Source organism: Puma concolor, chromosome D2 (assembly GCF_028749965.1).
Source record: "Puma concolor isolate L17-30 chromosome D2, mPumCon1.1.hap2, whole genome shotgun sequence".
Lineage (NCBI taxonomy): Eukaryota > Metazoa > Chordata > Mammalia > Carnivora > Felidae > Puma > Puma concolor.
The window spans coordinates 58,395,601-58,421,174 of NC_141677.1; the positions used below are offsets into that span (position 1 = coordinate 58,395,601).

A 25,574-nucleotide genomic window follows, 5' to 3' on the forward strand; every position below is an offset into this window, starting at 1 on the left:
CACCCGGGGCTGGGGTTCTCAACCCAGGGCACACAGCGGTCGGCTGGCATGTTTTCAAAAACCTATACCTGGGATCCACAGGCCCAAGTGACACAAACCTCTGCGTGGGAGCTGGGAAGGAGTCGAGACAGAGCAGGGTGCAAAGGGGCCAGACTGCTGGGCACCAAGGACAGCCCAGGAGCCCAGGCACGTTTGGCTTGAACCACCACCACCAGCATTTATTGAGCACCTGCCATGTGTCCGGCAGCCCTCACGGCCACCCTGAGAGGTAGGGGCTATCGGTGGAGGAAACCTGCCCAGGGTCGTAGGGAGGAAGAGGCACAGCGTGAATCGCAGCCCGGCTAGGGCGGCACCTTTCATCTGGAGAAGGAAATGGCTTCTTGAGGGAGCTCTTTCTCCACTCCAACAGCATGAGGAGGCATCTTCAGACACCTGCAGGCACTGGGGACTTCCTGTCTCCTGGGCATAGATGGAGAGGCAGCTCTGAAAGCAGCCGACCCAGTTCTAACCTCGCAGCCACTACTGTTTTAAGGAGACCAAGGGACCCTCTCTGGCCTCCCTCCTCCTCCAGAGACAAGGATTTGGGGGTTTGTTACTTGGAGGGGAGACTAGTCTAAGGGGTTCAAGAGACCCCGGGGACTGTGCTATCCCTAGGTGAGTGCTATACGAGGGGACCAGGATACACACAGACCGCGCCGGAGCACTGTGCCCTGGCCCCTAGAGCAAGGGGACGCGGGAGGTTTCCCACAGGCGCCGGGCCAGCTCGCCGGCCTGCTGCACCAGCACGTCTGTGGGGATGACCGACAGGTGGAGGGCCAGCAGCTCGTGGCACTTGACCGCCTCAGCGGGATGGCCCTTGCTATAGTAGCGCAGGAGCTTCCTGGAGGAAGACGGGGGACAGGATTCAGGTACGAGGCTGCGGCAGCCCTCCCAGAACCAGGGGTCTCTCCCAGCACGGCACAGGCACTGCCACCTCGCGAGGCCCCAGCACCTGGCTGGCAAAGCCTTCCCGCCCCTCGCTGACCTAACCACAGGAGGATCAGCCCCAGGCTGCACGGGCCACCCCCTGGGGTTCCCCGTGTGGGTCTGGTGATGGCAGTGTCCAAGCTAAGGGATGCCACAGAGCCAGCGGGGAAGCCCTAGGGCCCCAGCGCGGATGCCGGCAGATGCTGCTGAGAGTGTGGGAACCAGGAGACGGGCAGAAACGTGGGTGTGCTCCGTGCCCACCCCTCTCTCACTGAACACGGGGCTGGGCAGGAAGGAGCTTCTAGGGGGGCATTCCTGAAGGAGGAGCTGCTCCTCTATGGGGGAGTGGCACTTATCTGGGCACCCACTCTTCCCAACAGTCTTGTAAACTGGGGTCACCTGTAGTAGTCTCCTCCCAGCACGCCGATGGAGGCCGAGTCATCCGAGAGGACGGGCACTTCTATTATCTGGAGTTTGTACCCCTGAGGAGGAGAAACATCTTGAATGGGAGGTGGAGGTACGGTGGAAAGAACATGGGCACGAGTCAGACACCATGTTCAAGGACTGGCTCAGCCCTGCTTGGTGAGTGCTTGCTGTTTGGACCTCTTTTTGCATCATTTTCTCATCTGTGCAGTAGGAATAACAGTAACCACCCAGTGAACACTGGAGGTGACGTATATAAAGTTCTGAGTGTCCTGCCTGGTCCACGTGTGGTAGCCCTCACTCTCATCAATGGGAGCACCTGGGTCAGTGGCCAGCATGGGTTCAGGAAGGCTGCCAGGAAGGCGACCCAAGGAGGTGTCATGCAGGGTCTGGAAGGGCAACACATTATCAAAAGGCCCAACTCCCTGTTTTGGAAGTGACAGAAATCTCCAGGGTAGGATGAGGAGGAGAAGGAAATTAAGACCTGCTGGGCAGCTTGTGTCCCAGTCCTGGTCATGGGGTTCCTTCCAATGCCCACGTGGGCACTGTGGGGCCCATCGTGTGGGTGAGGTGCCCTTGGCGTATTAAGTGGCTGCCCAAGACGGCACAGGTGCAGGCAGCCCCCACAGCCAGCTCTGTCCCCCACACTTCTGCTTCAGTCTGTCACTCTGTCATTCCAGCCACACACACGAAGCCCTGTCTCCCCCTAGAAACCCAGGTAAAGGTTGTACACACATCCTGGGCACCGAGTGCAAAGAGGAGCCTGCAGGTCAGGAGAGCCGAGTCTGGGCTCTGGCTTCATCATTTATGATCCTGGTGGCTCTGGCCACGGAGTTTAATCTCCAGGCATCAGTGTCTCAATCTGTAAAATGGGTCCAATGATACTCGCCCCCAACCATGGCCCATGGGAGGATGTGAGGTTGCCAGAAGAGTGGTGAGGGACCCAGTAAGCACCCTACATTCCGGAAAGCACTGGCCATCGCTCTCAGGCCAGAAGGAATGGCCCCTACAGAGCTGGAACACAAAACAAAGAGAAACAGGAAAGAGAAGAGAGAGCAAGAGAGAGACACCAAGCTCCCATGACCTGTGCTTACACTGTTGAAACAGTGAGTCTAGAGAGAGAAATACGGGAATAGGAGGCCATACTGTCATCTTCACCTCGGGCAGGTTGCTTCACTGCTTTGAACCTCAGTTTATCCGCCTTTACCCTGGGAATGACAGTGTGCCATGCTTCGTTAAGAGCGGCTGTCAGCTGATCACCAGACCCCGAGCAGCCCGTCTCAAGGGGCACACACCCATTCGTCCACGTGTTACCTGGACACTGCCTTGCCTGACGGCCTGAGCTTTTCAGACGGCTGGTGGAGGGGTCACAAGGCGCACATGAAAGTGGGACCTCTGAGATCCGGGTCCCAAAGGCTGTGCTTACCTGTCAGTCCCACTAGGGACAAGAATTGATGAAGAGACAGAGGGACTGAACAGAGAGCAAAAGAAGAGTATTATAGTCAGCAGAGAGAAGAGCATTTCAGGATGGCCGGCCCCGGGCCTGGCCACACCCACCATCTCGTTCTCAAACCACAGGAAGTAGGAGCAGCAGAAGTCCCCCTCTCGGAAGAGCAGCGTGGTGTAGCCCTTCTGCAGGTATCTGCGGGCCAGCCGGATCAGAGACCAGACCTGGGGAAACAGGGAAAGCGCTCGAAGCTGCCCTGCCCACCATGGCCTGCGGGGCCAGCCCCCTCCCCACAGTGGGGCTAGGCCTCACTCAGGCTCTTGCCTCTGGAAGAAAAGCACTCAGAGAAGGAGCTCTCAGTAGGCCAGCGGCTGCTCCTTCTCCCCCTTTTCCTTAGTGTCAGGGCGTGACCTGGGTCAGAGCAGGAGCTCAGAAATAAATTATTGGATGGATGGACTAGGACGGATTACCCCTCCAAACACTGTGACAATAAAATATACATAAAAACACGTGAAGTAACTTTATACCGAAGCCATCCGTTAGTAAACTGATCACCAGACCCCGAAAATCGCCCAAGGGCATTGTTAAGTTAGTAGAACAGGAAATGAAGGTGTGGCCACCCATTCCCCCCCTCCCCATCCCCTCCAGGGCCTGCAACTCTGGCATAGGTTCTGTGCCAGGAAGGTGCTGGTGAACTGCTGGAACACACTGAGTACCCTGAGTCAGGCATGTCCTCTGCTTCAGGGGTGAAGTCCCAACTAGGGTTCACCAAGGAGTTCGACAGAAACACAGTGACCAGGTGCTCATATGGGTTACATCCCCCGGGCGATATTCTCTTGCCTCATTCAAGGACTTCCTAACGTTGCCTGTGAACTGCCCACGGGAGGGCAGCCTGGACAGCCTGGGTCCCCCATTTCCCAGGGCTGCAAAAGGCCTGATGAGCTCTCTCACCAAAAGGCTTAGTGGAAGGTGTACATGATTCACTGCAAGCCAGACCACAATGTCATGTCTAATTACATCTGCAAACAAATACATGGATTTGCTATATTTTTCAGGAAAGCAATTTGACAACAGGTATCAATAACCTTAAAAACATTCCTCCCATTTGCCTTAATAATTCCATTTCTGGGAATCCATATTGAGAAAAGAATCAGAGATGAGGACAAAGATGGACGCACAAAGGTGTGCACTGCAGAATTATTTACGACCACGAAAGCCTGGAAACAATCTAAATGCTCAACGTTGGGGAAATGGCTAAGGAAATTATGTTACGTTCACATGATGGACTACTGTGGACTTGTTAAAAATCATGTTTATAAAGAATTAATGACATGAGGAAATGCATCAGATGGAAAGTAAAGTGAAACTGTGGGTAAACACACTGCATACACAGAATATGCAATTATAACCAAGGACAACGAGCTGCACAGAAAAACAGTGAAAAGAAATGCGGAGAGAGAACTCCAACAACTTCCAGAAAGATGGGTGAAGAGGATGGTACCAGTAAATGCTCAATGAATTGTATCATTTGTGCCACGTACTGTGCTAAACAGTCAACATGCAGCATCTCACGCATCTGTAATCTCTGCAACTCCAGGACGTCAATAGTATCACTAGCCTTTTACAGATGAGGACACAGAACCTCAGACTAAGTAATACCTCAGCCCCACAGCCAGGGAAAGGCAGAGCCGGCACAGGCCTTCTGTTGCCCTCTTTACTTTAACCATCGGCAATATACTTTCTTTAGACAACTCTAATATATGTTTATATACTATGCTACATGCTATGTATATAGTATATAAATACACCTATACTAGTTTGCTATGAAATAGTCAGTTAAGGAGAACGAATACAGGACCCCCCAGGGAATGGTTCTTCAGTACAAACCACCTCCTGTTAAATCCTGTATCCAAACTGACTGACCTTGTGTCTCGTCCTCCCACGTGAGTTAATTCAGCAAATACTTACTGGAATTTATTTAAGCCAAGCACAATGTTAAGTCCTGGTCATTTCCCCCTTTGAACCCACTGCCCAGATGTGCTTATGCAGCATATTAGAAGACACCCAGGAAGGTGCCCACGTGGCCCCGAGGGCCAGGGCCCTAGAGTGACAAAGACCGGCTGCTAGCCTTAGGAAGCCACAGGCAGCTGGGGGCAGATGCTGACAGAAGAGTACGGTACCGGTTAAGGGGGGCAGGGTGCGCTTGGGGCCTCACGGGAGCCCCAAGGGTGGGGCATCAGTCCTTCCTGAGCAGGGGGCAGGCCGCACATCTTGTCCGACAGGGGTGAAGAGTACCCGGGCCGGGCAATGCTTACCTTGGTTCTGATGAAGGCGGCCAGCGGTCCCCTGCCCAGTTCTGATGAAGTCCTTTTACTACTGCTGAGGGAAGGGGCCACCATCTGGCCGGTCGTGCGGTCCACATAGATGAAATGCACCAAGCCTGGGAAGTCTTCTAGGTAGGTGAAGGTCAGAGTTAAGGAGCTCATAAAGCCAGGGACCAGGGAAGGTGCTACTCTGTCCTCCACCTAGGATTCTAGCAAGGCTAAGCAGTGGAGTCAGGAGACCAGGCCCACCAAGCCCTCCTCTCCCCACAGGTTGCCCTGTCAGTCAACCCCTGGTGTCCCTGTTTTCCTGGATCTCTTTACCTCTGAACTCCCCAGCGCTGAGAAATTCTATCATGCAAATAAAATGGATCCCTTGATACTAGCACACTTAACACAGGGAATTCTGGACCTAAGAGCAATAGGGTATTGTTTGTATTTTATCATTTTCATGAGGGATGAGCCTAAATCTTACATGTGGTGAGGCTGGTGTGAGAGCAGAGTTACCTAATGAATGAGCCTAGCTGACTACCCAACCCAAACACCTCGGCGTGGTTTTGTTCATCTCTCCACACATCACCTGTGAAGCTGGAAGGTTCCCACTGGAGAGGGGAACAGCCAACATGGCAGGGTGGTGGCTGCTGGCTAACGAGGGCCTCTGTCATCCCTTTCACCCGCATACCACAGGCAAGAGTCTTGGGAGATTGAAGGCCTGACATTTTAGAGATCTTAATACAGGAAAAACTCCTTCTATAAAGTTCCAGGGAAAATTAGTATTTGATAAAACTAGTGTTCCAGAATAAAAGGGTCAAACAGGTCTTGCAGATGGTTTTTTAAACAGGGATAAACATATTTGGTGCAGGCCTCCTCAGAGCCTTCATGTCCCACTGTGTACTGTGACTTCTAAGGAAGACGTGGCCTCTCAAACCTCCCTGACCCCAGGACCCCTGCCCGCCTGCAACACCTGTTACCACTCCGCTGGCTGGACGTCAACATAAACGCTCTCTGAAGCTATGAAGCAACTGTGGGACAGCAGGGGTTTGTGAAGTTTCAGCCTTGGAGTGTTCCTACGGACAAGACATCCATGACAACATCTCCTATCATTTTTCTTTGAAGAAGCTGAGGCGGTGGAACGTATACACTCCTTCCAGAAAGCCAGCAGTCCTTCAGAGTGGCAGGTGGTGGGGACAGGCAGACGTGAGGGGCTTCTTGGTGCTCAGGCATCAGGATATGACACCATGGTGATGTTCCTCCTGCTCTTCACCAACAAAAAGTCCTTCCAGTCCGTCAGCTTTTCTCTGCCGAGGAAGCAGGGGAGGCAGGGTGTGGTGCGGGGCCCCAACTCCCACTCTGGTGACCCAAATGCCACACCCACACTTACTGCATGAGTGTCTGCACCTGGTCCTGCAGCTGCTGGGGAAGATGCGGGCCTCCCCGGCCCGGGGCCGTGGACAGGAAGCTGAGACGGTAGACGGCGCAAAGCTGCCGCTTCACCTTCCCACACGCCTGAAGCAGCCTGGACACCAAGAGAGGAGAGCATGACAGCACGAAGGGCCCTGGAGGGTGGGCCGTCGCAGGTGTACCGAGGACACACACCTAGGACCGCCCTTCATCCCAGGAGTCACCCCTGCTCCTGACGGGCAACAGACAGCTGCTGAAGCACACCCTTGCCCTCAGAGGGACAGGGCAGCTCCCCGGTTTTCCACCAATGTGGTGCCTGTGTACTTGGGTTGAAGCTTCTAGAATCTCCCCCCCCGCCCCCCGCCTCTATGGTTTTTTTTTTTTTTTTTTATCGAGACATGAGGGAAGTGCGCCCTTCAGTGCTGGAGCTGGGCACGATGCTGAGCCTCTGTCCCACGTTAAGTTCTCCAGGCTCTCACCTCCACCTGTAACTCCTCTGCTTCCCAGCCTCCCTCCAGCGTCTAGGACCGGACTCCACTGTCCTGAAGCCCCCTCGGCCCTCATAAGCACCTTCCTGAGCATTCTCTGCCTCTTGGCCTGGAGGAAATCGTCCCTCTGTCCACACGACTCCCCCCATCCTCAGAGGCCCCCACTCACTCCCAGGATGATCCGGGTTCGCTCCTGGAGAAGGCCTTGCTCTTGAACTCCAGCCAGGTGCTCTGTAGGAGGACAGAAGACAGATCAGCTTCCTGATGATGTCCCCACAGTGCGATCCAGGGGAGACTCTTGCGATGTTGAGCTCTGAGAGGGACCCACGCTCCCTGACTGCTCTGTATTTAGGCTCAGAGCACATCTGCCTTCACACAGTCAAAGCTGGCTCTCCACCAGGTCCCCCCCAGCTCTCTGCACCCCCTAACACACCATTCTATTCACTCAGCAGGCACTTCTTTAAAGAGCAGTATCTGTGTGGCAGGCACCGGGCTCACTGCTTAGCTGGTACAGACATGTAAAGTAATACTCTCAGAGTGACAGGTGAGTGCACCAAAGAGGAGTGGACACAGGGCAGGCGCCGGGGTGCTGAGGTGGGTGAGCTCCTCAAATGGGGACTCTGCATTCTAACCCAGTGCTGTGATGGCCCGCAGCATGGCAAGATGCTGGGCAGACTCCTCAGAGGTACCTGGGTCTGCCTGGGTCTCGGCTCCGCTCACTTGCTCGGCCTCCTCTGATCCTTCTTCTCATTTCAGACCCACGTGCACTGCAGCCACAGCGCATCTCAGGTCCTCAGACAGACCTCAGCACCACCAGCTGTGTCCCCTGGGTGGTCTATCCCTCCTGAACTTCCTCTAGGCTCCCGGCATAGCCTGTGCTGTTGCTACTGCTTACTTAGCATCGCTAGACCTCATCTCTGACCTGGGCTCTAAGCCTCCTCCCCCGCCCCGCCCAGGGTGGTAGGCTGTGTCCTGCATTTCCGTGTGACCTGACACAATGGGAGGGGTGCCACGGGCAGGCGGCCAGCCCTCACGGAGTCCTAAGGCCAAGCTCTGGTCCCACCAGCTGAGTAATCTCGGCCAAACCATCATCTAGGTGAGCTCCAGTCTCCTCTATACCATGGGAATTACAATTCGTGTTGTGCCAAACTCACGTGAAAATGCTCTGAAAATGCTGCTGTAAGTTTCTGTTATCATTTCGTACTGGGGGAAACAAGGGTTACACACCTACGGTGGGGCAGGGCCAAGGCCTAGAGGCTCCTGAAGGCCCTGCCTCCTCTCCCGGAGGCCAGCATGTCTGGGAATCAGGTCTCACCTGAATCTCTTGCCCCCCACGACTCTTGACAAACTTGTCCATCCTCTGGCGCAGGTCCCCCATGAGGGGGTGGGACCGCAGGGTGCTCCCGGCCTCCTGCCCCTCCTTCAGCTTCTTCTCCAGGAGGGAAAACCCATCCAGCAGCTGGTACAGGACCAGGGCCAGGGGGGTGTTGGGGCACTAAGGGAAGGAGCACAGGGCAGGATGAACGGGGCAGCCTGTGGGGAAGGCGCCCAGGCTGGGGCATTGCCGAAGCAGGTGGGGGTTGCTCATGCCTTGGTCAGGAGCACCATGTTGATGCCGGGCCACAGGGGCAGGCAGTACATGGTGTGGGGCACCATAGGGCAATAGCTCTCTTTCACGCTGGCATCCAGGAAAATCCTTCTGGGGCTGGAAGGGACCAGGGAGTGAGGGACCAGGGTCTGGAGGGTGTCTTCAGCGATCTGTGGAGAAAAGAGCCATCAGTGGGGGAGCCGCCTGGCCTCTGCCTCACATACCTACTCATGGTTGCCCATTCGCTGTGCTCCCTGTGAACCATGGGGATAAATATATCAGTTCCAAGAAATCCAGTTCTTAAAAGTCCCCGAGCTCTGTCACAGCGGCCCCAGCAGCTCCAGCGCTGCTACTGTTTGTCTCCCTGTTTCTTCTGAGCCTTGCTGCCCAGAGTCAGGTCTGGAGGGCAGGCAGGGGCCATGGGCAACAGGATCTGGGGAAGGTGGTAGAAGAGACACTGAAAAGGCAGGAAAAATGGGGGTGGGGGGAGCTCCCTCCCAAGCCTTCACTCGGACAGAAGCATTTCAATAATGCTGTTATCCTACCCACCCTCAGAGCATCTGTCAGCCAGTACCATGGAGGAAAATTGAGGCATAGATGGGCTAAATGAGCCGGACTCCAGCCTTACTAAATGAGTAAGAAAGCCTCTGGTGGGGAAAAAGCAGAACATTGAGATCAGCAGAGATGCCACAAGCCGTTGTCTATCAGGATGGCACAGCAGTCCTAGCTAGAACAGCAAAATAACTGGAGACAGCACACCAGCTGTGCCGCCACTCTGCTAAATAAGGAGCACGGGCATGTAACCGACTTCTTGTTTTTAAGTTTATTTATCTTGAGAGAGAGAGAGAGAATGGGGGAGGGGCAAAGAAAGAGAGGGGGGAGAAAGAGAATCCCAAGTAGGCTCCGCGCTGTCAGCGCAGAGCCTGACATGGGGCTCGAGCTCACAAACCGTGAGATCACGACCTGAGCCGAAGTCGGATGCTTAACCGACTGAGCCACCCAGGCACCCTGGCATATGATGGACTCTTAAACAATCCTTAAAAACCAGTGCTAAGTAAATGGAAAAACGTTTAAGGAAAAAAGTGTAATGAAGTACATTAGGACTCAGATTTGGTAAATGAAAAAAAAATATATGCAGTGTGTAAGTACACATACATACGTGATTGCACATATATAAAATCATACGGAAGATCAGAAGGGAAACACCCCAAAATCATAATAGTACTTAACATCTGGGAGAGGATTCAGAGTGCTTTTTTACTCCTTTTCCATACTTTTGTATTTCCCAATTTTTCTACAATAAGTATATTTACTATCTAATTTTTAAAAAGTATTAAAACTTAAGCTGGACTTTCACTCCCAACAAGTGTGAGGAAGGTGGAATTTCTCAGGAGCTGAGGTCACCCTTCGCCCAGCACCTGCCTGGCCCCTGCCTCTGGGATGAGCTCTGTCCACCCCCCCCACCCCTGCCCCAGGAAAAACTCACCTGGATCTGGGGAGCATCGGTGGGTGGGGTGCCCCCATCCAGCCAGACAGTGCTGCCTACAGGACATAGGTAATAACATAACATGAATAACATGAAAATGTGAATAATGGCCCAGCAGCATGTCAGGAGGGGAGGATGGGGCGGAGTACCTGGCAGGGACAAGAGCACTTAGTATGGGCCGGAGCAGCATGGCCCTGCTCAAGGGACCCCAAACCGGAAGTACAGGGTGAATTCTGCAGTCTCAGGGCTAAAGCAGCCTGGGGAAGAGAAAGCTCATCCCAGGGCCGGCTGCTGGGTCCAAGCTCCTGAGGATGGACCTGGCAATGGCGCCAGGTGTGTTCCTCAGCAACCCCCCTCCCAACGTGGGCCCCTTAATCCCCTCCTCCACTCCACCCTCCAGACTCCTTCAGGTCTCTATCACAGCGCCTCTTCACCAGGAGGTGGCAGTCACATTTCCCCAGTTACTCAGTTGGCAAACTCCACCTACTATGTGTAGGGAAATGAGCTGGATTTCCTTTGCCAGCCTAGCTCACAGAAACTTACTGAACCCACTACCTATCTGAAATATTACATGTTGGTAATAACATCCTTCTCCCTTATACTTCATTGCAAATAACGGTCATCTATAATCATGTTTCTCTAGGGAAGCCTGTTTGCATGTTTTCAAACACCTGATTTACAAATGAATGAGTACAACTCAAGCCATTTGTAAGCGGTGAATTCCAAGCACTTTGAAATGGCATTATTTACAACTCTGAGGCATAAAGTCTAACCACTGAGAAAGAGGCCAGGAGGAGGATTGTGATGAATGAGGGAAGGGAGCAGCAAGAAGAAAGGAGCTTCCATGATCACCCCAAAGCAGTGTTTCTCAATGTGCTCTGGGCTCAATGGAGAGCTCAGAGAGCTGAGGGTAGCTAAGGACCCTCAGAAATGTGCAAGCCTATAGGAGGTGGTGCATGACCTCAGGGGTCCCAGGCTCCCTGGAGCCCATCCAAGGACTTAAAGTTAAGAACATCTAACCCACTGGTTTTCAACTGTGGCTGCACATGAGACCTTTTAAAAGTCTTGATGTCCAGGCCACATCCCAGACCAATTAAGTCAGAATCTCTGGCACAGGCAGGCCCAGCTTCAGCATTTTTTAAAGATCCCTAGGTGAGCCCCCTGTGCAGCAGGGCTGAGAACCACTGTTCTAACTTAAATCTGTGCATAGTACTGGTTCCCACTCTGATGCTCACTGGCTTCTTGGGGGAAATTTCTAGAAGTATTCACACCTGGGGCCCAGTCTGTGGACTATATAGCTTAACCGGTCTGGCTGAAGCTGCCTGCATGATTCTAATGTGCAGCCAATGTTGAAAACTGGTGGCTTAAGGGTACCACACAGTAAATTCCGTTCAAAACTCAGTCCCTGAGAAGTTTCTTCTCCTGAAATCATGGCTTTTTTCTATCAGGTGAAATGAACCATATGATCCTTCCTTTTCCCCTAAGAAATTCACAGATAAATGTGAGCCCATTCAGAGGGACTATAACAGTACAGATTTTGGCTTATCTGTTTTTTCTAAGCAATGTTGTCAATTTTTTTTTGTTAGCAACATTTTGAATATATATTTTTTTTTATTGTTTACCCACCCAAATACTCTGGAAAAAACAGCAAAGTACAGAAATGTTTCTATTTATAATTTAAGTCATTATACTTGAAATCAAATGATTATTAATTATAGTTACTTATTAATTGATTACAAGAAAATAAAAGCAGAGAATATACCTTATGGTAAATAAATTTTTAAATGAAATCAATTTGTAACAAAAAGCTTTAGGACTCATTTGAAGGGCCACCCTTGAATTCATGCCAGAGCCGGGGGGGCGGGGATTGGTGGACAGAGCAGGACCCACAGGAAGCATCAGGCTCTAGGAATCTCTGCACCTGCCCCTGTGCCCTCACAAGGTGATGCCAATGGGCCCCTCCCCCCTCCCCTCCTCCTCCTCCCCGGGCCTCACCTGAGCTCTGTTCTCCAGGGGAAGGAGCTGGTGTGAAGTACTCCTCAGGGAGGGAGAAGCTGTCTGTGTCCTGCGTGGGGCAAGAGGGTGTCTTGGGCTGACAGCCAGGAGAGCCTCCCACAGGCGGCTCAACCCCAGCCCCTCTCCCCTCCGCAGGGTGGGTCCACCACACACGGTTGCTGCAGAACTCCTCCTGGTGGGGGCTGCAGAACCAGGGCTGCAGGCCTGCTGCATGGGGATGTTCTGGCTGCTCCGGGGCCTCCGTGGACAAGGCTGCCATAGTCAAGGAAGACCTAGTTAGAGCGTGTCTGACCAGCTCCTCCCCACAGAGCCCAACACCTCAGAGCACAGCCTCTAACCCTCTGCGCCCCCCACAACAAGGCAGCCACGGGCGAGCTCACTTTCCACAGAGGTTTCATCTCTAGGTAGCCTGATCTGTCTCCAAACTACAGAAATTACAGAAATTCCAACACACTGACAATCAAACCACCACCACTGAGGATAATGGGGATGGCGGCAAGCGAAGGTGCTGGCTAGCACTTACCAGACACCCCAGGCACTGCTGGGCTCTAGGTAAACTGTCCCCTTCACTCCTCCAAACCCTGTCCCACTGCACAGATGAGGGACACGAGGCTTAGAGCAGCAAGCACTCCAAAAATCTGCACTTTTCACCGACTAAACTGCATTCTAGAATTCCTGTTACATCTGAAAGCAGCAGAAGTCGAGCCCAACCCCAGGACCAGTACTGTGACCCTGAACTACGGCCTCCCTAGACTGCCTGCCCAGCGTGCTCCAGAGGGGGGTTTTGGAGCTGCCCAGGGAGCTGGTCTAAGACCTGAGGGTCGTCATCCTCCACTGTGCTCTCACTGGGGTAGAGGTCCTGAACCAGGAGAACGAGGGCGAGGAGGTCGGCTGGCCGCAGGGAGCTGGCACTGTGGCTGCAGAGAGAACAGGCAGCTGTTAGCACGTGCCTGGGGCACGGGGCAGTGGCGCATGGGGCAGGGCGTCGTAGCGCGGTTCCTGACCTCAAGGAGTTTTGGAACATGTCAGCTGACCGCATCCTTCTTGGAGAAAGGCAAGGTGCAGATAAAACTAACCAATTCATTAATTCTAAAAATAAAACTTGGTTGTGTTAAAGAAGAAAAACTACCAACGAGAAATCACCAGGGACCAGTAACAGCATGTCAGGAAGTTCTAAAATTCAGATTTGGAGACAGTGTTCCAGAAAGACATAATTCAGAGAAGGGAATGAGCTGAGAGGGGTCACAAACTGAAGAGTCTGGGGAGGCTTCATGGAAGAGATGGGTCTTGAAGGTCTTCTTGGCTGGGGAGGTGGTGCTTTTCAGGTAGAGGAATAAGGGGCAAGGAGGAGGGGCTGGGGGGCCTCTGGGTCACTGCCTGCTGGGACCAGGGCTCACCTGGAGTAGAAAGCCAGCAGCTTGGAGTGCACGAGCAGGAAGGCATGCAGGGCCTCCTCGCCGGCCCTCTCGGGGCTGGAGTTGACAGCGTGGATGACGTGCCGCTCCAGGGCCTCTATGCACAGCTCACAGAGCTGAGGGTGAATCAGCCGCTCCACAGCCTGGCCATGGGTGAGAAGGGAAAGGAAACCACGTCACCGACCACTCTCTTCTGCTCCAGGTCCTGGCTGGTGGGTACATTCGCTCAGTCCATGCTGAGTGCATGCTCTGTGACAGACACTTGGGAACGGGGAGACTCAGACCAGCACGGTCCCTGCCTTCCTGCAGTTTATGGTCTGGTCACTAGACTCCAGTGCATGAGACAGATAATATGCAAGGAAACAGACAAGATTAAAGCCAATTCTAGGGCGCCTGGGTGGCGCAGTCGGTTAAGCGTCCGACTTCAGCCAGGTCACGATCTTGCGGTCCGGGAGTTCGAGCCCCGCGTCAGGCTCTGGGCTGATGGCTCAGAGCCTGGAGCCTGTTTCTGATTCTGTGCCTCCCTCTCTCTCTGCCCCTCCCCCATTCATGCTCTGTCTCTCTTTGTCCCAAAAATAAATAAACGTTGAAAAAAAAATTAAAAAAAAAAAAAAGCCAATTCTAATAAGTGCTGTGTAGGAAACACACGGTAATGAACAGCAGAGACCTACTTGGGTAGGGTATTTAAGGAAAATGTCCCTGCAGAAGGGACCTTTAAATTGCTATCTAAAGAACAAGAAATCCTATCAGAGAGAGTGGAGGGGGAGAATGCTGTAAGCTGAGAACAGAGCTTATGCAAAGGCCCTGAGGTGGGGAGAGAGTTTGGAACAGTGCCGTCCAACCAATATATAAGGCAAGCCCTATGCATAATTTAGTATTTCCTAGTAATCTACATTAAAAAAGTAAAAAGAAACCGGTAAAATTAATATTAGTAATTTATCGTGCCATTTCAACATATAAAAGCTTTATTAATGGGGCATTTGATGCTCTTTTTTTGTACTAAGTCGTCAAAATCCAGTCTGTATTCTACATGTACGGCAGAACTCAATTTGGACTAGCTACCTTTCAAATGTTCAATAACCAATTGACCAATACTAGACAGAATTAAATGTCAAGCACTCTTGAAATGGAAAGAAGTCCCAGGGGGTCAGTCCCCAGTGAGCAAGGCCAGAGAGGCATGAGATGAGGCTGGGGTGAGATCCACGGAGGCAGATCACACAGGGCCTGGTAGGTTCAGGAAGGAGTTTGGATTTTATCTTAACTGCATTAGGCCAGCTCCTACAAGAAGCTCTTCTGGATGTCTCCGAAAGAGGTGACCATGTCATCCTTCGTGCCACCTTGGATTTTGACAGGAAACCCAATATGGCACAACCAGAATGCTTTGTTGGATGTTCAGGTATATATGTCTGGCTCATCTCCTCTCAAGGGCAGGGACTGTGTCTTTATTCATCTCTATTCCCAGGGCCTGGCACACCTCTTAGAATACAGTGGGTACTATACATTTATCAGAAGAGTGAGTAAGCGGGGCGTGAAAATGAATCCTTCAGATCTATTTTCCAGTTCACTAATTCTCTTCCTAGTTATGTCTCTACTATTTAACCCATCCCTTGAGATTTTTATTTTAATAATTATGTTTTCATTTCTAAAATATCTATATGGGTTCTCTTCTGTCTTTTATGTCTTTAAATATTTCACAGTTATTTTATATTCTGTACCTGATAATTCCAGGATATCAAGCTCCTTGGGATCTAAATCTACCGGTGATTGATTTTCCTCTCACTCGTGGTGGCTCATGTCCCTGTGCATCTGACTGTTAATTGTGAGCTCATATTCGTTTGCTCTTAACCTGTCCTCTAAAGCAGTGGCTTTCAAAGGGCAGTTCCTGGACCAGCATAATCGGCGTCACTGGTGAACTTGTCAGGAATGCAAATTCTAGAAACCCCCCCCCCCAACTATGAGAAAAGGGAGGCCCAACAACCCCTATCTTGCAAGCCCTCTAGATGATTCGGATGAACACTGGAGTGTGAGAACCGCCAGTCTGGAGAGAATTTGTGCTTGTCTCTAAGGGGAGCCCGGAGTCTACTGGCAGTGACCACTTGAGCTCCTCAGGTCCAGGCTTGACCAGGGAGTCTTGGGCTCAGTCCCCAGTGCTGCTGGCCTAAGTTAGTCTTCTGGTGGTGGTGTTATCACCATCTACACTCAGGCAATCTTGCCTTTAGTGCTGCTTATTTATCACTGCTTTCCACTCTAGTTTCAGCTCAGTATAACTTTTTTGGGGGGAGGGGACGATCAGAGTTGAGGGGACCTTCAAAATTTCCACAATTTACTGTGAGCCCAGAATGACATGAAAAAGTCCGTTGTATCTAGGATCTGTTTTATTTCAGGAAACCCCATCAGGGTGTCCAACCCACCACGTGGCCACAACAAGGCGCAACCTTCTAAATGCACAAGGTTGAGAGTCTGCCTGTGACCTCACTCATGATGGGGATGTGTGTGTCAAAACGTGGCCTGAAAGCTACACAGCCCTCTGACCTGACACTCCTCTGGCCTGAGGACTCCCACGCCCAGTAGTCACCTCCACGGCGAAGCACTGTTCTTGCTCACGCAGGCGGCCATAGGTCCACAGCAGGCTCTGGAAATGCTCCCACACTTGCATGCGCCGCTCCAGGTCTGGGGGCCGCAGCCTGGGGGCAGAGCAGGAAAGACCCATGAGAAAGCTGCTTGTCCCAACCTTCAACCAAAGGGGCATAGTCCTAGAAGACAGTCAGGGCCAGGCGAGCTCACGCAACATGAACAAATGAGTGGGAGGGCCCTCTAGGTACAGAAGGGCCGAGTCCGGGCTGTGGCCGGGGCCATAGAGTGGGATGGGCACGGAATCAGGAGTCGGGCACCCAAGCAAATCACTTCACTTCTCGGTTTCCTTCACACACAGACATATGACACGAAGCCAGCCTGAGAGATCCGGGAAGGTACCAGGAAGGAGCCAGGGGGAGAGTGTGACTGGCCAGTTTCACAGAGGCCGGACACACCCTGCACAGCCTCGAGAGGGTGCTTAGCAAAGGATCTAGAGGGGACCGCCACGAGGACTCACTCCTTCCGGATGAGCTGGCCATCCACCGTGACCAGACCAAAGTGCACTTCGAACAGGTACTTGAGCACACACAGCTTCTGCCGCAGGTCGCCCTCACCTTCCGTGTGGTCTCCGTTGATGGCAATGAACAGGCATTCTCCAAACTGCAGGCAGAGGGGGCTGATGTCAGCCAGCCCCAGGGGACCCCTCCCTGTCCTGATCCCTGAGGACAGTGAGGGGAGGCTTAGGTCCCAGGGGACTTTGAGAGGGCACAATTTCTGCCTTATGAAGGAGTCTAAAGTTCAAGATCAGGGAGAGGCATGTGGACAGCCCACAGAACTGAGGGAAGAGGAACATGGGCCCCAGAGCTACACACTCACCAGGTGAAGGACATACAGGTAGCTGCCATTTTCTGTTGAGAAGCAGGTGTATGTATCTGAGAGCTTCTCCAGCATGGTCATGGAGGAGATGATCACTGGGGCTAGCAGGGTGCTGAGCTGGTCCTCCAGGGCGGGAAGCTGCATGAGGGGAAGGAAGTCACACTGCTCAGAGTGCCAGACCATGGGGACAAAGGCACAGAAAAGACCCAAGCCTTGTAGCAAGGCCTCTGCTGTTCAGGCTCTGAATCTAGAAGGAAACACTAAGGAATTAGGCCACATCTCCACAGTGGAATGTCTGGGGCATTTAATGGGAGAACTGAATGACTCTAAGGAAGTTCTCTACATAACCCAAAGTCCATGCTTTTTGTTGGCAGTAGGTCTACGTTGGGGAACATATCCTAAGGAAAGTGATCTGGGATGGGGCAAAGACACACGCATATAGACGTTCACTATGGAATCATTTACAGCAGCGAACAACTGTAAAAAGTGTAAATGCCCAGTGCCTGGGAAACAGATAAATAACAGTCCATTTAATGGTGGAAGAATATATAGCTGTGTAAAATACTGGAGTGTTTCAATGACATGGAAAATTCCTCTGCTATGATGTCATGTTAAAACAAAAAAGTGAATGGTCTGTATTTTAAAATGCATAGAAAAAACAAAGTATTGAGAAAATATTAAGAAAGGCAACACTATTAAAGTTATTCCTCCTGGCAGAGAGAATATGAGTGATTTGCCCCCTTTTTATGCTTCCATACTTTCCCTATTTGCATCACAAGCCAACCTTTACTTCTACAAGATCTTCCTTCAACCATTCTCTCTGCCTTGCAAAGAAGGAATAAATAAACAAAACCAAAGAGAAACTGGACAAATTTGGTGACAATCTGCAACTACAACTGGCATGAAGCCAGTAGAACGGTCACCACTCAAACCCTCCATACTGGAATGACAAGAAAGAAGAGGTGACCTTCCCTACAGTGATCTCCGGAGACCTGAATCATGGAGAAAGCCAAGTCCCAACTCTGAGCCTGAGAAATCTGAAAGGAGAGGAGTAAGACCTTGTCTTGAAAAGAAAAATAGGCAACCGGCCAGGGGCAAAGTACAGCATTTACAACAGGGCCAAGACGCAGTACCGTGGTGGGTATTTTCTCCCAACTTCCTCAGCGCTCGGGAACCAAGCTGTGTCCAGCTGCTGCGGGAGTCTGTCAGTCAGGATTTAGCAGTGGTTTCTGCCCATCACTCAGGCCCCAGCTCAGATGGCTCCTGACCACCAGGCCACCCTGCCCCCACTGCTCCCCACCTCTCTCTCTGTATAACTTCTTCAGCCCATTTATCATTACCTGCACTCATGAGTTTATTTGCCACTGGGTTCACTGTCCGCCCTCCCTCTTTGGCCCGAAGTTCCACGAGAGCAGGATCATGCTATGTTCATGGCTTCACCCCCGGAGGCTGGAGCATAGTAGGTTCTCAATGAATATTTGTTGAATGAATATCCCTCCACATAGGCAAATGTTTGTTAAATTATTCACATGCCACAATTTTCTTGGACTGTCATCAACAAATTACGTTAATAGAAAGTCACTTACAAATCTAGATTGTGTGTACAGCAACTCATTTTTAGAGTAGCAGCTTTTTCTGCAGGTGTAGCAAAGCAAGAATTTTTTTTTTTTTTTTTTGGTTGGGGAAGATGAAAATATTTGGCGTAGGCAGAGTGTAAGGGAATTACTATTACTTGGAATTATAAAGTGGTAGATTATCTTTGAATGGCTTCTGAATCAACGTTTCTATTTATAGGAAATTATCCTAAGGAAATAATGAGATGTGGGATCAAATTCAAGCATAAATGTTCCCTACAGCAATAGTTTTAGCAAAGTAGAAGCAATATACATGCCCAGGATGGGAAAAATGGTTAAATAAATGATACATTTATTTATACGCTGGAATATAATGCTTCCATTAAGATTTATGCTTTTGAGACTATTTAACACAAAAGAATAATGCTTTTGATATAATGGCAAATGGAAAAAAACAGGAAATAAAACTGTAAATGTGGTATGATCCCAACTACATATAAAAGATAAAGACCCAAAGGAAATACATAGAAAAGCTAATAGGTCTGGTGCTAGAATTATGGGTCATTTAAAAACAATTTCTCTGTATTTCCAAATTTCCTACAATTAATTCATGTTATTTATAGAATCAGAAAAAAAAATATGTGTCGTATACATAAAAAATAAAACATTAAAGACAATTTTTTCTTTACATTAGTCATTTAGGAACTGAAAAATCAGGATTTTGCTCCTTTCCAAGGTTTTTGATAAAGAGGAAGATAAACACCAGCAGATAATTTGCTTTTATTTTATTTATTCATTCATCTCTATACTGTGTGCCTTTATGTCACTATTATGGCAGGTTCCAGAGATATAGAGGTCTACTGATGGTTTGCTTCTTACATTTACCTGACTGAAATAGCAAAGAACTAAAATATATAAAAATTCTTAAAAAAAACTGTATGTATTGACTGCTAAAAATAAAAGAGCCTAACAAATAAACTTGCTTTTTAGCTTAAATAAAACCACTAAAATGTCATGATCTCTGATATCTTTATTCCTAAAGACTGTGACAAGAATATCGGTGATGTTGAAGTGGATTAACCTGCTGAGGTGGAACTGGCTCAACGGGTAGTTAAGCTCAGCAGAGCGAGGAGGGGGCTGGCAGGCAGGCTGTGCTGCTGCAGAAATGCAAGAACGCTCTCTACTGCTTCCCCTGCAAAGATTTTTAATACGAAATTCACCTGGAAAAAATGTCCAAGATAAATTACCCCTTTAAAACATAGAGTAGAAATTATTAGTGGAAAATGACAACTATCTCCAAGCTATAATATTTCAGTGTTGCCCTGGATATTCATATGCAAAAAATAAACTTTAATCCATAATTGCCATCATATCCAAAAATTCAAAATGGATCATCAGACCTAACATAAAGCCTAAAATGATAAAACTTCCGGAAGAAAATACAGGGAAAACGCTGAGATCTTGGGTTGGGCAAAGATTTCTTATATATGACACCAAAAACATGATCCCTAAAAGCAAAAAAATGGATACGCTGGAGTTGTCAAATGAAAACTTCTGCTTTTTGCAAAATACTGGTTAGCGGATGCGAAGGCAACACAGAGTGGAAGAAAATACTTGCAAAAAACCTGTACCTAATACAGGACTTGCATCCAAAATATGTAATACTCTCAAAACTCATTAAGAATAATAAGAAATAACCTACCCAAGACATAGATGGGCAAAATTTGGACCGGTTTCAATTTAAGAAGATACAGATGGCAAATAAACACATGAAATGATGTCAAAATCATCAATCATTAGGACATGAAAATTAACAATGAGATTTCAATCAATACCTAGTAGAATGGTGAAAATGAAAAAGACTGACTATTGCCAAGGGTTAGCAAGGATACGGAGGAAGTGGAGCTCTCTCATACATGAGGAGTGGACTATGAAATGATACAACCCTTGTGGAAAAGTTTGCTAGTTTCTTAAAAAGTTAACATATACCTACACGATCTAGCCATTGTGCCCTAGGTATTTTACCCCTGAAAAGTGAAAGGCGATGTCCATACAAAGACCTGAACGTGAATGTTCACAGCTGCTTTATTTTTAAGAGTCAAAAACTGGACACAGTCACCATCAACAGGTACACGGATATACAAACTGTGGTGTGCTGATACAATAGACTACCTCCCGCTCAGCAACGACAAGGAATAAACTATTGATAGATACTGCAACATGGATGAATCTCAAAATTATGCTGGAAGAAGCCAGACCAAAACCAAACCAACCCTGAGAATATACCGCATGCCTATAAAATACATTTATATAAAAGCCCATAAAATACAAACTCATCTACTGTGACAGAAAGCACATTGGTGGTTGCCCAGGTTGGGGGAGGTGAGGGAGGGGTCACACATTTTTGAGATGGTGAGTATGTTTATTTTATTGATTGTGATAGAATCACAAGTATGTGTATCTCAAACTGTACACTTTGTATAGTAGGCCAATTATACCTTAGTATAGTTATTTAAGAAATTAATGTGTTAAGCTTATGCTAAACTTTTTAAGTAGAGAAGGCGAGGGCACCAAATTTCTCTGTTGTGTGATTAAAATTCTACCTCCTCCTCCTGTTCTCATGTAGCCTAGGGGGCCCTGGTGGAGTAGGGGTGAGGTCACTAACTCGAGAGCATCAAGAGGCCAACCTCTGAGGATGAGCAGCTGGGTGTTTAGGATGCTGGGCCACACGCACCACCCTGTTAGTTCCTCAGGCTGGGCCAGGAGTGGGTGGACAGGTTCACCCGCCTCCTGGTAGTTCTGTGCTGTTCTCTCCCATCCTCCCCCTGCCCTGCACTCACCTCTTCTCCCTCATTCTCCGGCTGCCCAAACTTCAGCCGCAGACTCTCTTCAAATTCCTCATCCGTCCAGTAGAAGAGGACCTCTGCACCTTCTGTGGCCACCAAAACACACTTCATCTGACAGGGAGAAGCAAGCTCAAGGTCACCTCCTGGCCCCTTTATCCACAAGCTCGGCCTGAGTAATGAAAACGATCACAATCCCAGCAGATACCTACTGAGCCGGCACAACTACAGGGGCCTTCCTGGTGTTATTTCGTCAGACCCTCACCACAACCTGATGAGGAAGGAATCTTTAGTTATTCTCATTTTTTAGAGCAGGACCTAGCACAGCTTGGCATGGCAGAGCCACTGGGATTTAAACCCAGGCCTAAGGCTGGGGCTCTTGCTTCTGTGTTTTCCAGCCTCTCACCAAAGTGTCAGACTTACTATGGGCCTACCTGCACCAAGCGTAAGGAAGGACCCAGCTCTCGATCTGGACATAGAAGAGGCACGCAGTATCATGGCTCACGGCAGACAGTCAGTGCCTGGCCTAGAATGCAGGGACGCTAGTGCACCTCCCTTCAGGCAGTTCAGAGATATCCCCAAGGCAAACACATCTCCAGAAGACAAGCTTCAAAGCCCATGAGGAGTGGATTCAGGATTACATAATTTTATTAACAAGCTGCTTGTGCTCTGGGTAGAAACAGAGGCTGCCTAACCTTGTCCACCGTGTATTCTCACACCTGCTTGGCTGCAGCTTTCTCAGCCTCATCCCCCAGCGTCTCTGGCTCTTCCAAAGCACCTTCCCCACCCCCACCCCCCACACACCCTCTGTGGGGCACATTTTAATGCCTGATTATATAAAATGTGTTTCATTATTCATCAGTGGGGAGATTCTTAACCCAGAGCTTCCCACACTATGCCTTTCATTCCTGGGGCACAGCAAGACACTGACCTCTCAACCCTTGGGACAGCCTGGCCACGCCTGGTGAGGCCAGAGCTCTCAGGCCAGCTGCCTACAACTGAGAAAACCCCAGGCAGGGGCTTCACATCTTCTGTGCCTCAGTGAGCCACACGGGCATGATCACGCTATCTGTGTGCTAAGATGTGACAATGACTAGGGGACTCTGCTCTGACTGCCCCACGGGTAGATGTCCAATTTCCACAGGATCATAGCATCCTGAGGTCTGGGACTCTGTCACACTCTTCAGGATCCTCTATGTGCCCAGCTTAGTGGCATTTACTGAATTCCTCCCACATCTCTGGCTGCTTTATCAACTCTAACTCAGAGCACCTGGCCTCAAGGTGGTTCCACCCCAGTGAAAGAGTGCAGCCTATTCCCATGGAACCACAAAACACGAGGCAGAGACACGGAGGGCAACTGAATATGAAGTAAAGGTTGCTGACTAAGGGCAGGTGGGCCTGGAAGAGACTGTTCTGGGACACCCAGGTGAGGGGGACAAAGACAGGGGCTCAAGGGGCCAGCCTGATGGGAAGGGAGTGTGTGTGCTGGGCAATGGAAGGCTGCACAATGTGTGGCCAGGAGCAGAGAGCCCCCTGTGGGCTCGGAAGGGTGTGGGGAGTGACACATTGGTCACGGATGGGTGAGGTTAAGGTGACGGAGGCCGGCTGTCCTAGCGTGGGGTAATGAGGGTCCACTCCTTGGCGGAGGCCAGGACAGGAAGGGGCTGACTCAAGAGGTATAGCTGGGAGTCACAGGCCTTGATGGCCTGGATGCAGGGGAGAAAGGAGAAGATAGGCTAAGGTGACATCAGGAGGAAGAGCTGGGGCAGGGCTCTGCGGAGTCAGGGAAAGCTCAGTCTACTGCCTGCCTCATGCTGTGTACCTCCCATGGCCCCAAAGCGGCCCTGGGGTGGGTGCCACCTGCCAGGTCGGGCAGGATCATCTACCTTGGCAAGGAGCACAGCAGAGCCTCCAGACAGCCAGGGGTTCAGAAAGGGCTGCAGTAGACACACTCTCGGTGACTAGCTTATGGAGAGCGGCAGCACAGCATCTCAGGTCCTGTAAATGCTTAAAACAGAGAGGTCATGAGGGCAAGCAGAGCCTTTCATCCGACTGCTGCCCATTTCTGGGAGGACAGGCTGGTGAAGGTCTCTCTCTGGCCCTTTGGCAGTCTGCTTAGGAGGTGCCCGGTGCCTGTATCCCGCTCACCCCTGGCCTCCCACAATGGGGAACAGGAACCGGCCAGCACGGTCCTTTGGACATAGCAGATGCCCACAAACATTAATTCCCACCTACTGTTTCCTTCCAGGCACTCTCATTTCACGTGGGTCACTCAGAGCCATGGTGTGGTCTGCAAACCTGCCCTGAGCAGCCCCAAGGGGCTTGCTATGAGTCACTAGACACACAGCACAGCCGTCCCAGGCCCACAGGGAAGCAGTCCCAGGAGAAGGGGAGTGATATCCCAGGAGGATGAAATAAACCAATAAAAAAGGCGCCAGAGACGGGGTTCTAGTTTTGGCCTGACCAAGGCACTTAACCCTCTCTGAGCCTCAAACTCCTGCTGTGAAACAGAAACCCTTGCTCTGCCTCCCTATACGGTTATAGTGAAAAGACAGAATAACCAGGCAGGAATCCCTTAGCAAACTCTTACATGGACGTGGGCTTATTTACTATTCTTATTTCCTGGCCTCCCTTTGTCAAATAACAGGGTGAACTAAACTGGTTCCAGAATCATTCACATTTTGATAAGAGGCAGAAACAATATAAAGGTGTAACCGAATTAGGAAACCAAATGTTGTAAGCAAATAAGAAGCACCAAAGGGTTTTTAGGGTCTCAGCATCTTTTGCAACATAAGTGAGACTTGCTACATCACCGGCATAACTGGCCTAAATGACATATTCCCAGAAAAAATGGAAATGCTTTTCAGTGGACATTAGGTTCTCCTTTTTTATTCCAAAAAGCTGTTGAAAGAGAACCTTACTGGTGTCATTTTATGATTTCCCTGTTCTCTCTATCCTGCTCTAAAGAGGCAACACAGGACTCACTGAAGGCCCAGATGGCGTCGGGCCAACCTGGGGAAAACCCTCAGCCCCCATTTTCGCCACCTTCCCCAGCAAACCGCCCCTAAGGCCTCGGCGCCCGAACCCGCTCCGCTCCGTCTGGGCCCCCCGCCTTGCCCCTGCCGGGCTGGAGGGCCCAGGACACATGGCAGCCTTCCTGTCTGCCCCGCACTCCACACTTTATGCAGCCCCTCCCAAAACCCCGCGAAGCTCACAGCTACCCTGGGAAGGAGGCCCGGCTTGGGGTTCCCTCCCAACTCCGTGGCTGCTGAAAGTTAGAAGCAGAGGGCCCAAGGCCAGCGGGGCGAGGGCGGGGCCGGTGCGGCCGGGGGGGGGGGGGGCTCGCCCCCACTTCCGGGAGGGGCGCGCAGGGAGCCTCGGACGGAGCCCCGCAGCCCGCGGAGGGACCGGGCGGGCGGCGCTCGGGCCACGTACCGGCTAGCCGCCCTTCACCGCCAGACCGCCGGGCTCGCCGGCGCGCTTCCGGGTGCGGCCACGTGACCGCCCGCGTGACACCCCCGCCCGGGAGGGGCTGGACGCGAGGGCGGGCTCCCCGGACTGCCAGCCCGCCCCCGCCCGGCGTCGCCTGTGCCCGCGGGCCAGTTCGCTCAGCCTAGCTTATGGGCTCCCTCAGCTCGGGCGCCTGCTGTTCAGCGGCCACGTTCTTCTTGCGGTCGAGAAGCGCGCCGAGGCCTGCGGAATTGGGAGGGTGTCGCCCACAGCCGTCAGGGACACTGGGCTTGCCCTTCCGCTGGCTTGAGCTCTAGGGATTCCCCACCGAGGCATTAGGGACAGGCTCATTTTAGCCCCGTTTCACACAGGACGAAAGCCAGGCCCAAGAAGAACAACTAACTTGCAGAGGGGCTGAGTTAGGATCAGAACCCAGTTCTCCTGGCTCCCGCAAGGTTCCTTCCCACCCTCTGGCTTTAGCTGCCTTCCGTGACTGTTTTCCGTGGCCTGAGGAGAAGACACGGCTTGCAGAAGGGCCTGGTTGTCCCCACAGTGCCAACCCTTGAATTTCTTTATAAAGGTTCTCAATCCGTTTGGGGGTGGGGTGTACAGTAGGGGCTTTGTTTAGAACTAGTGTTTTCAAGATTTTCTTAAATTTGTGTAATTAGAAGGGCTGAAGTGTGGGGTTGCTGATGAAGATCATGGA

General features: G+C 50.9%; 1 protein-coding gene across 7 annotated transcripts; it reads right to left on the reverse strand.

The window, feature by feature from the left end:
* Positions 1-187: 187 nt before the first annotated feature.
* Positions 188-24,957, reverse strand: HPS1 (HPS1 biogenesis of lysosomal organelles complex 3 subunit 1). 7 transcript variants are annotated; one of them, XM_086680589.1, is made up of 20 exons: positions 24,854-24,957; positions 23,305-23,425; positions 21,416-21,532; positions 17,002-17,139; positions 16,643-16,785; positions 16,127-16,235; positions 13,534-13,694; positions 12,951-13,053; positions 12,290-12,388; positions 12,116-12,185; positions 10,121-10,176; positions 8,637-8,804; positions 8,362-8,541; positions 7,216-7,277; positions 6,539-6,673; positions 6,390-6,455; positions 5,152-5,296; positions 2,947-3,060; positions 1,366-1,448; positions 188-880 (listed from the first exon to the last, which is right to left on the reverse strand). In XM_086680589.1, the coding sequence occupies exons 3-20, from the start codon at positions 21,530-21,532 to the stop codon at positions 718-720; spliced, it is 2,112 nt and encodes a 703-aa protein (XP_086536715.1). In that variant the 5' UTR covers positions 23,305-23,425; positions 24,854-24,957; the 3' UTR covers positions 188-717. The 7 variants fall into 7 exon arrangements, with proteins under 7 accessions (XP_086536715.1, XP_086536720.1, XP_086536719.1 ...); XM_086680594.1 differs by having other exon boundaries at positions 21,416-21,590; XM_086680593.1 differs by having other exon boundaries at positions 23,305-23,416; positions 24,854-24,920.
* Positions 24,958-25,574: the final 617 nt, after the last annotated feature.